This window comes from Lissotriton helveticus, chromosome 1_1 (assembly GCF_964261635.1).
Source record: "Lissotriton helveticus chromosome 1_1, aLisHel1.1, whole genome shotgun sequence".
In the NCBI taxonomy this organism is placed as follows: Eukaryota; Metazoa; Chordata; class Amphibia; order Caudata; family Salamandridae; genus Lissotriton; species Lissotriton helveticus.
Window position 1 is genome coordinate 2,141,287,551 of NC_136057.1, and position 16,692 is coordinate 2,141,304,242.

The 16,692-nt window shown below is 46.7% G+C and overlaps 1 protein-coding gene across 5 annotated transcripts in view; it reads right to left on the reverse strand.

Moving 5' to 3' along the window:
• Positions 1-16,692, reverse strand: part of EVI5 (ecotropic viral integration site 5) — a 936,315-nt gene that overhangs the window by 345,197 nt on the left and 574,426 nt on the right. For all 5 annotated transcript variants that reach the window (XM_078646330.1, XM_078646331.1, XM_078646332.1 and 2 more), the window contains one exon: positions 12,369-12,527. In XM_078646330.1, the coding sequence (XP_078502456.1) occupies positions 12,369-12,527 (159 nt within the window). The remainder of the gene's footprint in view (positions 1-12,368; positions 12,528-16,692) is intronic.

Here is a 16,692-nt window from a genome sequence, read left to right on the forward strand (position 1 = left end):
TCTTCCCCGTAGCTGTTATGCCCGAAATGCAAGACATCCCATCCGGCATGATTAGTGACCCGACAGACCTTTAGCGATGACAGTTCACATAGATTAATATTAAAATCCCCTACCCATATAAAATCAAATACAACATTCATATCTAAACACAAATTTTTAATAGCACCTGCTAAGTCTATAACTACTTTAGCCCTGGTGTTGTCAAAAATATTATAATAATAATTAATCAATAGGATATTACGATCTTTATCCTCAACAAGCCAAAGAATCTGCCAGTGATCGCCCACGGGTAGATACTTTCTAACCACAATTGGGCGTGAAATTGATACTAGAGTCAATAGGCCCCCTTTCGCTCTGCCTGGTCCCACACCCTGAGCCTGTAAATTATAGGAGATGAATCCCTCATAGCTGACTTCGTCCCTGCACCATGTTTCTTGGAAACATAAAATGTCGTAGTATTAATAAAGTTTGGCCAACCCGGATCCCTCTCCTTGGATTTTAATCCTGCCACATTCCAGCTGACAAACGTGGTGCCTTTATCACTTATGCCAACACTATCAGACATTAAACACTTATTTTGACCCAATCCATTTTTCTGGGGGCTAGTACTTGTGTCCCGACACTCCATAATCACACTTGAATCAGCCACCGGTTCGGGCCCAAGTGTGGCATTTGACTAAAAAAACCACAGTATTAGATTCGATATTGTCCACACTGTTACAGGTAGTAACCTGGGGTTGCGACTGACCATTCTGTTTAAGTCAATCGTTTACATCCAAAGAGCTTAAGACCTGAAAACGATTTGGTGTAGTGATATCAAGAAGTGGCCTGTGTATAGGTGAATAGGGTCTGCTTCTTTTAATATCATGAAGTGTAGTATTAAAGTGGCTATAGAAAAAACCAAGCGAGCGGGCACACACATTATAGTCAGTGATCGGCAAGGAGGCTGCTCTAAGAAGAACTGTGGCTGCGTGTTGTGGGTGTTTGAAATTTACAATGATACAGTCTCCCCTGCAGCTCTTCCTAGCGCTCCCTATCCAATCAACCCTTCTTGTAGTTAAAATTTGATCAGAGAATGCAGTGGGGAAACCGCATTGTCTGTTTAACCAGGATACCGTTTTGTTTTTTAAGGAATCATGGGTTTCCTGATGGCTCTCATTCCCAATTTCAGGTACATTAGTTAAAACTACGACGTATGGTGAACACTCAGGGGGGAGATTAATAGAACGCCTTCGCCTTACCTCAGTCCACCCCTCCTCCTCCCTTGCTGCTGTTGTTACAGCCTGAATACCTTGGCATACTGGGGGGGCTGGGTTCTGAACAACAGTCTCTCTAACACATGCCCCCCTCCCAGGATGAGCGTCTTGGTTAATATTACTACTCTGTACAGGGTTTATTAAACTGCCCGCATCATCCATATACTTGTTCAGAAGTCCTCCTAATCTATTTACCTCTGCAGACATCTGGTCAAGTTTGTCTACTAGAGGTTTAATAATACCCTTTATCTTTAGGTCGATGATGCTGACTAGAAGATTAAGTTGTTCAGCATCCAATTTTACACTATCATCATTAGTCATAGCATCATTATCCTTAACAGGTTCTATGGGGGGGTAACTGCTCTTTTTCTAATTGTACGGGTACCCCCTCGTTTAGGCAGGACTTTTCTACACGCTCTAACCACTCTAGTGGCAGGGGTCGGAGAACGCTGTACTGATGTGCATATGGAATCATCCATTTCGGTTTGGATGGGGATTGACTGCTCAGGCACTACCTCGACAAATACGTCCAGGTTATTGGGGTTACAGGTATCATCCATTGCTAGTGGGGCAGGAGAAATGCACAATGCAGAGGGTAAAGGAGGCCTATTTAATCCTAGCGATGATCGCCTCTCACTATTAATTTTGTGGACAACCTTGACTAGGTAGTTATCCAATGTGGCTAATGCTGGTGCTGTCTTATTTTTAGACATATTTATAAGAATAAAATACTCAGGCAGGGGTTAAAAAGACCGTGTAAGCTAACATAAAATGCCCAAAATAGCATAATCCGCCACCTAGTGGCACAGAACTGTTTTTTATAAAACCACACATTAGTAATATACTAAAGCAAAATTGATAACGAAGTCTCACTGTAAATGGAGTGAGTCCAAAATCCAAAGTCTGCAGCCCTGCCCTGCCTCGGTCTGCCCCGGACGGCCACAGACGGCCCGGGCTTCGCTCGACAGCTCCCGCGAGCGACTCGCGGGGCGACAGGCGTTCCTCTCTTTTCAGGCGCCTCCGAGCGCAATGGTGGCGTCAGGGACGCGACTTGGCCGCCGGGGCACCTGGGATTAGTAGTTCGGGCCCCCGCGGTGACTGCAGGCTGAGTTGCGGCGTCCGATGCTGCCGTTCCCCTCACGGCGTCTTCTGGAGCCCGCTTGCACAAAGGACAAATAAGCCGTTGCCCTCACGGCAGTGTAAGTGAAAATTGAGCGTCTTGGAAGTCTTTCTGGCCATATGATGCCCCCCCACCCTGCTTACCCAAAATGTATCTGTGAAAAAACATTTAATGTGATGGACAAACACTGTTTCAGACCCAAGTCAACTCTGTGGTGGGTACATGTTTTATCCTGCTACGTATGTTGCGAACGTTTCTGTAACTTCTGTCTTTTATGGCCAGACAACAAGGGATCCAAGCCCTGAACATATCATGGTTGGACTATAGGAATGGACTCTACATGGGCCTACCCATCTACCCAATGGATAGGCTGCAGCAGGTCCAGAACGCAGCGGCTCGAACAATATTCGGGTTACCCCATAATTCCCATACAACACAACTTTTTCCTGGTCTTCACTGGCTCCCGGTGAGGAAAAGGATCATATTTAAGATCCTGCTTTTTACCTACAAAGTGCTATACAGAACTGGTCCCGGCTATCTACGAGCTAGAATTAAGTTCTATGCCCCCAGGAGAAACGTTTGATCTGCAAACCTTTGTCTTGCCAAAGTTCTGCAGGCAGATCTCTCTCTCTCTCTCTCTCGTGGGCCCATCTCTGTGCAATAAACCTCCGCTGACAATCAGATGCATCAAGGCTACCACAGTGTTTTGAAAAAAGCTCAGGACTTGGATCTTTTCTAATCCCACATTAGCGCCAGGACACTCCTTGGAGTAACAGTTGTGCACTAGAAATAATATACATTAAACCTAATATCTGCTTTTTGTTACAGTATGCCAGTGCAGTAAATGAATCTCCCACATATGCATTTAGCAATGGCAATGCCCTTTGCACTGAATGAAATGAGCAATGAAAAAGAGCAGTTATTGCCCTTAAATATCTGATTCGGTATTGTGACACTTCATATATGGCCAGAGCTGTCTTACCATGCAGTCTGGTAATCCAATTAGTTTCCTCAGTCACCTCCTTACAAAGTACAGGTTCTGAGATAGATGTTTTGCAACATACCCCTTGCAGCACCAAGATAGCATACAACATCAGTTGCACCTACTGCCCAAGAGACTGATCTATGCAACACTATTGTGGGATGAGATTCATTTTAGTACATTTGCAGCTAGGATCTAAAATTATCTCATGCACAGGGGAAGGGACTAGCATTTTCCAGACATTAGAGCATGTAAACACTACCTTTGCTGCGGCTCTAAACCCCAACCTTCCATAGTCCTGGCCTCTTCCAGAGAAGGCAATAGAATAATGTCTGATGCCCGATTTGTTGACCTGGAAGGGATTACTTTTGCCAAAATCTTTTAAAGCAGAAACTAGATTAGGGGCAAGATGTGGTTGTTATTCTTCTTCTTATTTTTTTTAACAAACATCACATGACTGCGTCGTGATGTGGATTACACGTCCTCAATGGGCCAATTCACAGAAACTCCATTAATATGCGCCGGTCCAGTTTCCTGACACAGTCAGGAGGAGACACTTCATTAGGTTAACAGGAAGGTTGTAACATTTGACGAAGTAAGTGCTGGGTACTTCGGTATCATTCTTTACCATTTGGCCTCCTCCACCATTTCTGTGAACTGAATCGCTAATGGATATTTTCCTGGGCCCATCCAGTGCCATAATGTCTGTCCAAATTAAGTTTAGGGGATGTGTTGTAACATATGATTTGCAATGTATGCATGCATATCTATTATCACTTCTTTTCATGCGTTTGCAGTGCATACCTATGATGAGTGCTGCATGAGCCTTCACTGGCAGATGAAATTCAACATGCAACAAGGAGCACTGTCTTTGTGTTTTCCAGTTCTTGTTTGTTCTTATAGTCACTTATTTCTTGTACTTTTTGTCTATTGTTACAGGACCAAATAATAGGCGCTGAAGAAATGTTTGTGTCCAGCAGGAAGAAGAAGAACTGGGTATATTGTATTTATGGCTGCTGTGGGATTAGTGTCCTTGTATTTATAGAATGGGAAAATAGAAAACCTGGTCCTAACGAAAGCCACAGACCCTTGATTGGGCCACCAGCTTAAACATGTCATGTTGACCTGTCAGATGCAAGAGTAATAACCACTCCTAGACAACATCTTGGTTTTTAGGTTTCGCCTGGCGATCCGCTGCGCAGCAGCGTTCGCGCAGGTCGAAATCTTATGATCCTACAGTGTGGGGCTTTGTCCCGCCTTCTCTTCCATTGGCTAGCTCCATAAATGGAGGCTAGCCATTGGAAGAGATGGGTGTCTGTTACTCTTTTCCTGTCCCAACGACATTCGGGGGAGTTTCTGGGTCTTAAGTACCGCCCCTTGTTGACGTGTGTCCCGGGCCGCGCTGTGATTGGCTGCCGGCCCAGACACCCCCGTGACGTCATTCCCCGGGCCGCGCTGTGATTGGCTGCCGGCCCGGGACACCTCCGTGACGTCATTACCCGGGCCGCGCTGTGATTGGCTGCCGGCCCGGGACCTGACTTGTTACTTTTGCTATTACTATTGCTTTTACTAGTGTATCTCGCCCTCCTACTCCTACCCTTTAAGTGGTGTGTATTATTTGGGATGACCACTAAGGGATCGTGAAATGGGCGAAAGGATGACCTTTGGGGGTTTTTACTCGTTGTTCTAGTCAACGTTTCTACATTTCTGTCCGCATTGCATTGTGGCCCTGCTAACCGAGAAGTGCATTAAGCCCTGTGACCCAGGAGCAGTTAGGGTACTGAACCCCCATAAACCACGGAGCAAACACAGTTGCACTCTTTCACCGGCTTCGGGAAAAGTGTAGATTATATACAGATCTCAGCAGCAGGAACGTTAACCACTTAAGCTGCCTTTTCGCTGTTGCTCAGGTCAGTGTCTTATGTCTTGCTATGTACCCTGCTAAATAGACTGTGTGGATCAATTGAGGCCTTTCGCAGAAAGAGGTCGTCAATTACCCAAAAGGGTCAGGTACTTTTTACCTCACTCCGATCGTCCTCTTCCTACTTCATTTTAAGTTTACACAACATGGCTGGGGTGTCGTGTCACATAACCTTGGCATGGCCCTGTTATACTACATCCCATCCCAGGGAGTGCTGATGAGCTCCAGTCCGGGGCCAGTGGTACTGTGCGTGGTAGTTGCCGTTAAGAAGTCGGGGAAAAAAAGAGCGTGACAGCCGTTCGTCACAAGCTTCTGGAGCTGAGGTGTGTACGTGACATGCAGGTGAGAGGTTTTACACCTCCCTCTCACCTGGAGATGGTGAGGGAAGCACCGTTTGGTAATAACCACCGTTTTAAAATTTGACATGATAGCCTTTGACGTTTGGGCTGTTTGAATGGTCGACATTTAATGGTCTAGTGAGCAGGTGGTGTCCGTGCAGGTCTCTAGCCCCTTTTTCTCGACTTCTCTCTGGGTATTAAGGCTTAGCTGCGGGGTGCTCTCCTTGGGTGTGGCATGACAGCCCCTGAACCGGATTTATTGCGGCTTGACTGGTATGATCAGATGTCCTGGGTGTGGACTCGTGTGACCTAGTTGCTCACTCGCTCTATTTAATGACAGTTCATTTGTTGTGGAACAGGTCCGGGGACATTCTCCGGCTCCCTAACTATGAAGGCGCGCCTCCTCAAAGCCTTTTCTCCTCTTGTCTCTTGGGTTGTGTAGAAGAATGCCCTGCTCTTCACCTCCACTCTCTCGCCAGCCTCTTTCTATGCGTTTATCCTCCTTTGTATGGTCACGTTAGTTACCATTGCAGCTGTGAGTCCTGAACCTTACGCAGTGTTAGTGGAAAAAGAGAAGTGACGCTACTCTCCAAATTGATTGGGGTGGGTCTGGAAGGTGCATGTCTTCGAGACTGGAATGTACAATATCAGCATTTTCTTCTTCAATGCCCTAGTGTCCTTTGGCCAAGTTCAGCTCATATGTGCAGGGCGTAATTGGTATTTTTTTTAAAGTTTTATATAGCGTGAGCTTGGCCCTAGTGCATTAAAGCGTTTTACACGAGAAGAAGACGTTTTATGTGAAAGTATGCTTTTTTTTCCTTTTTATGGCGGTTTTTAATGACCGTTCCAATGTCGGTTGCTCAAGCCATCAAGACATCTCCTTATTCCTGTAATGCTGTCAGAGTGTAAGGCTGCAGGAGCAACCTGCCTCTGGAATACACTTGTCATTCACTGTCATGCGCCCATACCCCAGAGCCTGACCCCACCATGCCACCAGGAGTACTGGTTCTTTCTTGACACAAGGAAAAGTCCCGGCACTCAATGGGAGAACTCTGAGAAATACTGATGAGTACCAGCCCATTTAAAGCACTGAACTTACGTCATTGGGTTTGTGGGGTATCAGGATTTCCAAGGTTCTCTTTTCTGTTGTGCTTTCAGCCTCTGTCGCAGTGCTTCGCCTTACTGGATCCTCTTTAGATGATGTGTTAGTAGTGTCTTGTTAACCTTCAGTAGAGCGTACAATCACGTTACTCCTCTGCGGATGAAGTTTTGATATGGTATATGGCATATAGCCTTCAAGACTGACCTTAAAGGCCTAATCTTTCAGTGTCATTTCATGTGTTAAAATGAACATGAGATGGTCCTTACTTGGTAGAATGAGTCTATTTTAATGGATGCTCTCTAAATTGTGACATACCTGTAAGTTGCTCTTTCTTTACTTGTCTGTGCAAATGATTGCTCTGCTCCTAAAAAGCCATCTTACTACAATGTTATCCTAAGTGTTCTTGGGGCGTCTTTGTTTCCCCGGTTTCATTTTTAGGTCTCATCTACCAGATGGCACAAGCTATCTTTTTTCAAAACTCCTGCTGTTAACTTAGTGGCTTTATCGCACATACATTGCTTACCATTGATTAGCTTTTTTGTCACTCTTATTTGCTTGCCCTCTTATTCAATGGGTTGCCTTCCCCATCTTATGTTTGTCCCTCTCCTTGAGCATAGTCTCTTCACTGTCCGTTTAATTGGCTGACTTGTATCCTTCCACTTAGGGAACTACTTTCTTCTTTTTCGTTCAGGACTCTGTGAGAGTGCATGTTTTCTTGCTGTTTCTCTTTTGTTCTGATTCCCCCCTGTAATAGCCACCCTCTACACGCTCTGTTGCACCCAACTATTCAGACCTCTATGAAAAAGCACAGTAACTGGATATTTTTGCTGGAGTATGGCTGAAGAGCAGCCTTTAGGAGTTTTTTGTTTGATCCCCTATCTCCTGATTCCACATATTGCATGAAAGCATAGGCTTTGGCACACACAATCTTATATGGTGCTGGGGGAAGGGCCATCTGCTGCAGTTACTTAATTGGCATGTGAGGCATGAGGGGCACTTAGCATGGGCACTTAGCATGAGGCCCATAAATCTGCTCTTAGGACTGACGACTACAGAAGGATAAAATGGATGAATCTTATGGAAAGAAATTGGCCCATGGCATCTATTTCACCTTTACACATCTGACACTTCTTTTTTTTTTTTTTTTTATTCTTTTCATTTTCGTTGGTGAAAGTTGTTTGAAAAATAAATCATGACATTTATAGAGATTGAAAACCTTGAATTCAACATATAGTTTTGAGATGCCATATGATATATCTGCTTTGTCTTCAGTATTTTTTAATTTGTTTTTACTTTTGTAAACAATTAATAGACAAACATTCGCAAAGTCAACAGCTTAGCGTTCACATTATAATTTTTTTTATTGCAATACAGCTTTCTCCTGTAGCCTGTGGTGTTGCTTTAACCCCTTCGACGCTCATGACGAGCCCAGCTCGTCATGGAGTTTCCATTGATTTCAATGGAAATTACATACCATCGTTGGAAATGGCTTAGCATCCAAGTGGTTAAGCATGGATTATCCTTAGCCTTTCCCTTAACTCTTTCACAGAAACAAAATAATAAAAAACTAATCGAAGTCTATAATTTCTAGTCTTTCATTTGTACTGCCTGTGTTTAGGAAGGAAACACCAACCTTCTTTGGCATTTGCCCAATCACTATTTGGGAAGCACTGCAGAGAACTCCTCCGTTTACTGTGCTAATCCCTCTTTAGCCAAAGGCAGAGTGGTGTGCTTTTTAGGTCTCGACTGGCGTACACTGCGCAGCAGTGTCGCGCAGCTCGAGAAATTTTGTTTTTAAGAGTATGGGGTTTGACCCGCCTCTCTCTTCCATTGGCTAGCTCCATAAATGGAGGCTAGCCATTGGAAGAGAGATGTGTCACTCATTCTCGGAGCAGATTCGTGGGCTTTCCGGTGTCTTTTTCAAGCCCCGCCCCTTTGTTTACGTCATGCGGCGGTGGGCCATTGTGGGTGTTGTCTTATTTTTTTTTGTCACTTTGTCACTATGTTTGTCGCCGCCATTTTTTCATGGAGTTGGGGCGGGCGAGTTCGATCGGGAGCATTGGTGAGTGTTCGCTTTTCTTGTTCAACTTCTACGCACTCGGACGTCTGCGAACTCCGCGAGGCGTAGGTCCCGACATGCTTTAAAGACGGATGTCCGCGAGGCGTAGGTCCCTACATGCTTTAAAGACGGATGTCCGCACCGGCGCCAGTGTGATATCACTGGATGCGGCCACCCTTCGTGCCTGCGCCTATTTTTTTAAGACCCTGCCCGGTGGTTGGAGCTCCTCGTCCTTCTTAGACACCAGAATGTAGTGGAAATAGCAACCAGGGCCTACTTCTGGCTTCTGCAGCCTCTATGGCTCCCATGGCCAAGACAGCCTTTAGTTCCTGCCGGAGCAAGGCAAGATAGTCCTCAGTCAGCCTGTCCAAACAGGTGGCATCGGTGGAGGGGTAGTCCTGAAAGGGAGGGAGCAGCCCCTTCAAACAATTTGGAAGAACCGATCGGTCTGATGTTATAGACCTCCAGTGGGGCAGGAGATGGAGTATACTGCCCCCCCCCCCCACTGGGCACTCATGATGGTAAGCGGGGAGACGAAGCGTTTGGAGGCTGCGGCTGCCAGTGGGGTGGTGGACTGGCCCGACCTCTGGCAGCCTGACCTATGAGGTCTGTGGGTAATGCATCCTCAGCCATGAAGATCTGGAGCGCAGCAGTGACCGAGTCATTATAGATGTGTCTGGAAGCCCCTCTGTGGCCAAGTAAGGCGCAAAAGTTGGATGGGGGATGGCGAGGGGCCATGGAAAGGCCAAAGGACCTGTACGTACCATGTTGTCTTTGAAGAGTTCCAGCGCTGAGTCCGCCTTGTCTCCGAAGAGACGGGGGCCATTAAAGGGCATGTCCATGAGCAAGGCCTGGACATCCCTCGAAAAGCCAGTGGATCCCAGCCAGGCTTGGTGCCTAAGGGCCACTGAAGATGAAACCGCTCTGCCCAGCAAGTCGGTTGTATCCAGTCCACATAGGATTGTGAACTTAGCTGCATCTCTCCTTTCTGCAACAGCCTGGGAAAGTATCAACCGGGCCTTCTCTGGAACCATGGGCAACACCTGCGCAACCGAATCCCATTTAGGATGGGAGTAACAGCCCAAAATGCACACGGTGTTCACGGACCGCAGTGCCAGGCTGGTGGGAGAAAACATCTTCTTACCTAAGGTGCCCAGCCACTTGAATTCCCTATCCGGTGGGTCAGAAGGAAATGTAACACGATTTACATGGGAGGTGGAGGCTTGAACCACCAAGCCCTCCAGGCTAGGGGGTTGTGTGAAGAAATCATGGTCCCTTGGGCCAGGGTGATGATGGTGGTGGAGATTAATCGTCCTGTTCACAGGTGCCCCTGTGCTTGCACCCGGTCCCAAACAGGACATTTGTGAGAATTAAATGGGAAAAGCAGTTCTGAGGGGGGGACACTCACGGCTGAAGCACCTCCTACTGCCACTGAGAGCAGGCTAGGACCTGGGCCGCCCTCATCACCATTGCAAAAGACGTTTCCACCTTCATAGCAACGGCAGGGGGAGAAAGCATTTGAGTATCTGGAGAAGTGTCCAGTCCACTGGCCCCCGCCAAGTCCTCACACCAGTCCATTTGTGGATCTAAAGTTTGGTATTCCTCAGGGCCCAGTGACCCCTCCTAGTCCTCCCCGAGTCCTGGCCCACAGGACTAGGGCTTAGGCTTAGTGCTGGAAGGCATGGTTCCAATCGGAGTCGGGCAAACCCCCCTTCAGCTCTGTGTCAGAGTCAGGGATCAGAATGGGGGTAGCGGCGCTGGGGGTAGCGGCGCTGGGGGTGGCGGTGCTGGGAGCGTCGACATCAGGACCAGCACCGGGTAAGGTCACGGTAGTATGACCTGCGCCACTCTGGATCTATCAGTGGATCCAAGGAGTCCAGCTGGTACCATTGCAGGAGCTACCAGCATGGAACCAGCAGGGGCCCCTCCAGAACCTGTGGGGTCCAAAGACAAGCAGCAGGGAATGCTCAAATATGAGGCATATGGCCTCATAAAACTTGAGGAGCTGACCGGTGATCGCTCCGGTTACAGGAAACTCAGGGAATCGCACAGCCGTCCCATGTGCTGGGTGAACTGCAGAGTTAGGCATCGAATGGCGATGCTCCCATGTCTCATTGGCAGATGGATGAGGTGAAGTCGAAGACTTCTTTGACAACAACTTCTTGCGGTAGGACTTACTTGAGGGACCTCATGACTTAAGAGTGTGATGAAGATTTTGGACTCCGTGACCAATCCGAGACATTCCTCTCGACCAGGATTGAGACCGTCGTAGCATCGAGCTGTAAGGAGCTTGAGGGACCACTCTCACATGGCCGTCCCATTCATTGCACAACAGTCGACACAGGTCTTCACCTTGTGGTCACACTCGAGGCCCCAGAGGCAAACAAGGTGCAGGTCCGTTATCAAGCGGTGACAGGTGCAGCAGAGCTTGAAGCGGGCCTTATGGAGGACATTGCTGCCACACCAGGAGGAAATAAGTCTCAAAAAGACTTCAAAAATAGTAAAAAAAAATATTAAAAAATAAGGCTAGTCAAACAGTGCCTAGGGATAACTCTCTAGTCTCGCTGCGCTGACTAGTGCTGAAAGAAAAGAACTGACGTCTGTGCACCATTAAATCCATCACGGTCAACCATACCTTTCTTTTCTTTAGGGATTAACTTTAACATCCTTGAATTAGAAATGGGGGGAGGAACTTTAAGGTTTATTTGGAGCTCTTCCCAGCTTGACACCTATTCAAAGCTGGTATCTGAGTAACAAAACGTGTTATTGATGGTTCATTAAAGAGTAGCTCACTGCCTCTGTTTTCACTAAAACCAAAGCACTGTTTTCAGCCTGAAGCTCCTCATGGAAAGTGCCTGGCACCACCCCGTACCCTTTACGCAGGTCAATTCAGGCCCCCGTGGAAGGAGGCCTCGTCCTGCAGTTTTAAGACCTCTATCCTAATGCACAGTATAAGCACATTAAAAGGAGCCACATGGGAATGGGCCAGCAGGAGCGGAAAGAGAGGTTTCAAGTTGTAAAGGTGTCCCTCAATTAGTTCAAAGAAAGCACCTAAGTTGAGACGGAAGGATTCACCCATACAGCAAAAGCATTAAGTTAGAAATTAATACTTCACTGGACTGAGCCACGTCATGAATGACAAAGTCTCAAACCAATGGCAGAAAGATGCCGGTAAAAGAAAATCAATGGTTGGACGGGTCCGACTCAAAGCCCACTCATATATATATATATATTGTAGGCAGTAGGTCTGCTTAATAGCTACACTGTCGAAACCCGGACAGAAAAAAGGAACTGTGCCAAAGTAAATGGTCAATATTACTCCTCGAATAAACATGTGGTAAGTTTAAGCCATTTTGTCACTTCTTGATTTAATTGCGCTACAATCACGCATATTCACTGAAATAAACAGCTGGCATTGAAGATCTAAAACGAATTGTGGAGCCCCTAATTATACTGCATTAGCCTCCTTAGCATGACTGTTCCAGGGGCCTCGTTTAAGTGTTCTTAAGCTTTGGGTCTGCTTTAATAAAATATTCAGGACATGTTTACAAAACAAGTCTGACCCATAAGGTAGCAAAATGATGTCTCACCTGTGTTTCCATTTCCATCATTCTCTGCTTCATCTCTTTAAGTCCAGCCTGCGTTTCTGCTTCCCTCAAACGGATTGTCATTAATTCATCTTGCAATTCGTTGATCGTATTTTTTCTGGGAGGATCTTTCCATCTTCCTGTAGTGCGGGCCAGATGTCGCTGAAACACATTTCATAATTCATATTTGCTGACTAGGTACTATCTGAGGCAATTCAATTCAATTCAATTCCAAAGCTTTATTCGATTATTAAAAACAATCACAAAAGCATACAATATAAAAACACAGACTACAGACATTTCAGTGGAGGAGACAACTCATCAATAATGAGATTAAAAGAATTAAAACACCACGCTTTTCCTATGTGAAACAGCTTTAAGTAAAAAGGTAGCGGTAAAAAAACAGATATCAATGGTATCAAGTGCAAATAATAGTTTCAGTGCTTGGGCTGTAGTATGCACAGAATATTTCTTAAAAACAGGTCTGAGATAGTAACGACGAAGGTGCATATAGAGGGGGCAAATAAGCATAAAGTGCAAGGTGCCTTGCCTAGATAGGCCATCACAGGGGCAGGGAGATTGGCTATGAATTTTCATCTCTGGAAAAGCCACTAGATTGTGTACTATACCAAGTGTCATCCTCGTGAGAACAAACTGGTGCGATTGCTTGGTAATAGATTTAAGGTACATAGGCATGCCCCTGTCTTCCAACATATTAGGATAGTAAAATACATGAGTTGACATGAGGCTGCATTTAGCCCTGCGTAAGTTAGATTTGGTCCCTATAAAGACATTTTTGAGTTCCTTTTTTGGTACTAAAACAGCACTATGGGGGTCATTAACAATGTCCAGGTTAAAGATTTCACTATAGGAAGATGAAACATAATTTAACCAGGGAATCCTGCGGGTGTTGTCCAAATTGAGACAATCTAAAATAACCCGCCTGGTAAAATCAGTCTCATCTTTAGCCCAGATTGACCTCCAGACCATTAAAGGTCTCATTCCCATTAGGTCTGTAAGATGGTTCATACCCACCTCGTTATGGCACAATTCATTAGATGCCGAGGAGGGTAAACAAAGGAGTCCTTTAAGGAACCGGTTCTCGGTGACTTGTAGTTCCCTGTAGTTCCCTGTGCTTACAATAGCCCCATATACCAGACCCATATAGAGCAATAGATACACATCTATGCCTATAGATATTTAACATGTCTGGTATGCGGCGACTACCTAGCTTAGATGCAAAGCGAAAAACTCCGGAGGAGCTTTTGCCCATCCTAGCATTCACGTTTGAAATCTCAGGTGCCCAAGTCCCTCTGTTATTAAAAGTTACTCCAAGGTAACAGAATCTATCCACCACCTCAATTTTGTGATTATTAAAATGAAACGGCTTGGAAAGTTGCATCCGTTTGACACAGGCCATAATATAAGTCTTGGAATTGTTAATTTTCAGTTTTCTCCCCTTAATGAAGTCATAAAAATAGTTCATTAAATTTTGGAGCCCGTTTGGAGTACGCGAGAGTAAAACCGTGTCATCAGCATAGAGCAGAACTGGCACGGGTAGCCACCAACCTGCGGAGAGTCAGCCTGTACCCTCTTCAATTACGACTCCATAGAATTTATAAAAAGGGAAAAGAGCAGAGGGGCCAGCACACAGCCTTGTCGTATGCCAGAGTTAACCCTAATTTTCCCAGTGCATTCACCTGCCTGGCCATAACGGATCTGAGCCGATAACTTATTGTAAAGTCTGACCAGGAAGTATATAATTGCTGGGGGGGCTCCCATATCCAGTAAAGTGGACCATAACAAAGTATGGTCCACTAAGTCAAAGGCACTCGAGAGATCTGCGAAACAGAGAAATAAAGAACCCTGTTTCGCTTTCGTGTATTTTCCAATAAGGAGGTCAAGATTGATACACTGTTCTGTTGTCCCAAGGCCTTTGCGAAAGCCGTATTGGGACTCGGCCAGTATTTTATTTTCCTCCGCCCATTCCTCCAAACGCATCAGGAGAACCCTACTCATAATCTTAAGGGAGGAATCCAGAAGGGAAATAGGGCGGTAGTTCTTGGCCTCTCCTCTATCTCCCTTCTTATAGATGGGTAAGATTATGGATTCACTCCAGGTAGGTGGTGTACTCTCCATAACTGAGGCGTTAAACACCTGTGTTAGGAGTGGACTCCAAAGTGTCGGGTTGGATTTATACAGGTCCCCCTTTGCTCTGACTAATAGCAGTATCCACTTCTTGTAGGGAAATGTCCAGGGATAACTTCATTTCGAACACAGGAGGAGAAAAACTAACGCAATCTGAGGCACTAAGTGCAGCAATAGAAACCTGACCAAATATTGTGATTACCAAAATGTTATGGTACATTATTTAAATTCCAGTTTCATTTTCTTTTCATTCGGGCATACTTTGTCATTTACATTTCAAATTCGACAAGCTTTTAAGAGGGACCTGTTTGATAAACATTTCAGTTACAAAATCCACATATTCTACTCCTCTCCTTAAATAAATTAAAACGCTACAAAAATTTGTGTTGGTGCCACTTTGGTCCTATTATTTCTTCGTAGAGGAGCCATTTCACCGAAAACAGAGCAAATATTGGGAAGCATTTCCAGCATCCCAAATTAAATTGTTGCACTCTAGTGATGAAGGACTGAATCCAGAAACACGTGTACAGAGTTATGAAACACAGACTGCACCAAAAAAAGTAAAGACTACTACTAGAGTAAGAGTTATCATGCACGGCATGGACCAAGCTGCACTCGGGCAAGTTGAGTACTGCGCCCAATGAGTGGTACTAAGACCTGAGAAGACTTTGGGCAGCATTTCCAGCACCCCCAAAACAACGTATTGCTCTCTACTAATGAAGAAATGAATCCAGAAACACGTGTCTAGAGTTATACGGCACAGACTGTACCAACAGGGGTGAAAAATTAAAGACTACTACCGAAGTAATCATGCACTGTATTTACGGAGGTAAATTGAGTACTGGGATGTGAGGGAGTGTGCTCCCACCCTCCTTCCAAGTATCTTAAAATAGCTCATTTTTTACAACACCAACTGTTGTCAACTAGTCAATCAATCAATCAATCAATCAAGTCATTTATATAGCGCACTACTCACCCGTAGGGTCTCAAGGCGCTGGGAGGGGGGGGGGTGCCGTTACTGCTCGAACAGCCAGGTCTTGAGCTTCTTCCTGAAGGAGAGGTGGTCTTGGGTCAGGCGCAGGTCGGACGGGAGTGAGTTCCAGGTCTTGGCAGCCAGGTGGGAGAAGGACCTTCCTCCTGTTGTCGCTCTTCGGATGCGGGGGACGGCGGCGAGGGCGTGGCTGGTTGATCTGAGGAGGCGCGTGGGAGTGTAGAAGTTGATCCTGTTGTTGAGGTAGCTCGGGCCTTGGTCGTGTAGGGCTTTGTGCGCGTGGGTGAGGAGGCGGAAGGTGATTCTCTTGTTGACCGGGAGCCAGTGCAGGTCTCTCAGGTGTCCGGTGATGTGGCTGCGTCGGGGGATGTGGCTGCGTCGGGGGATGTCGAGGATGAGTCTGGCCGCGGCGTTCTGGATCCGCTGGAGTCTTTTCTGGAGCTTGGCGGTGGTTCCGGCGTAGAGGGCGTTGCCGTAGTCCAGTCGGCTGGTGACGAGGGCCTGGGTGACCGTCTTCCTCGTCTCGGTGGGGATCCACCGGAAGATCTTCCGTAGCATGCGCAGGATGTTGAAGCATGACGAGGAGACGGCGTTGACTTGTCTGGTCATGGAGAGGGAGGAGTCCAGGATGAAGCCCAGGTTGCGTGCGTGGTCCGTCGGTTTGGGTGCGGTGCCCAGGGCGGGGGGCCACCAGGAGTCGTCCCAGGCGGAGGGCGAGGAGCCCAGGATGAGGACCTCCGTCTTGTCTGAGTTCAGTTTTAGGCGGCTGGTCGTCATCCATTCGGCTACCTCTCTCATCCCTTCGTGCAGGTTGGCTCTGGCGGCGTCGGGGTCGTTGGTCAGGGAGAGGATCAGCTGGGTGTCATCGGCGTAGGAGATGATGTTCAGGTTGTGTTGGCGTGCGATGGTCGCGAGGGGGCTCATGTAGACGTTGAAGAGGGTTGGGCTCAGCGAGGATCCTTGGGGTACGCCGCAGATGACTTTGGTGGCCTCTGACTTGTACGGTGGTAGACGGACTCTCTGTGTTCTTCCGTCGAGGAAGGAGGTGATCCATTCCAGTGCCTTGTCCTGGATTCCGATGTTGCCGAGGCGCTGTACTAGGGTGCGGTGGCAGACAGTGTCGAAAGCCGCGGAGAGGTCCAGGAGGATGAGGGCCGCTGTTTCTCCGTTGTCCATCAGAGATCGTAT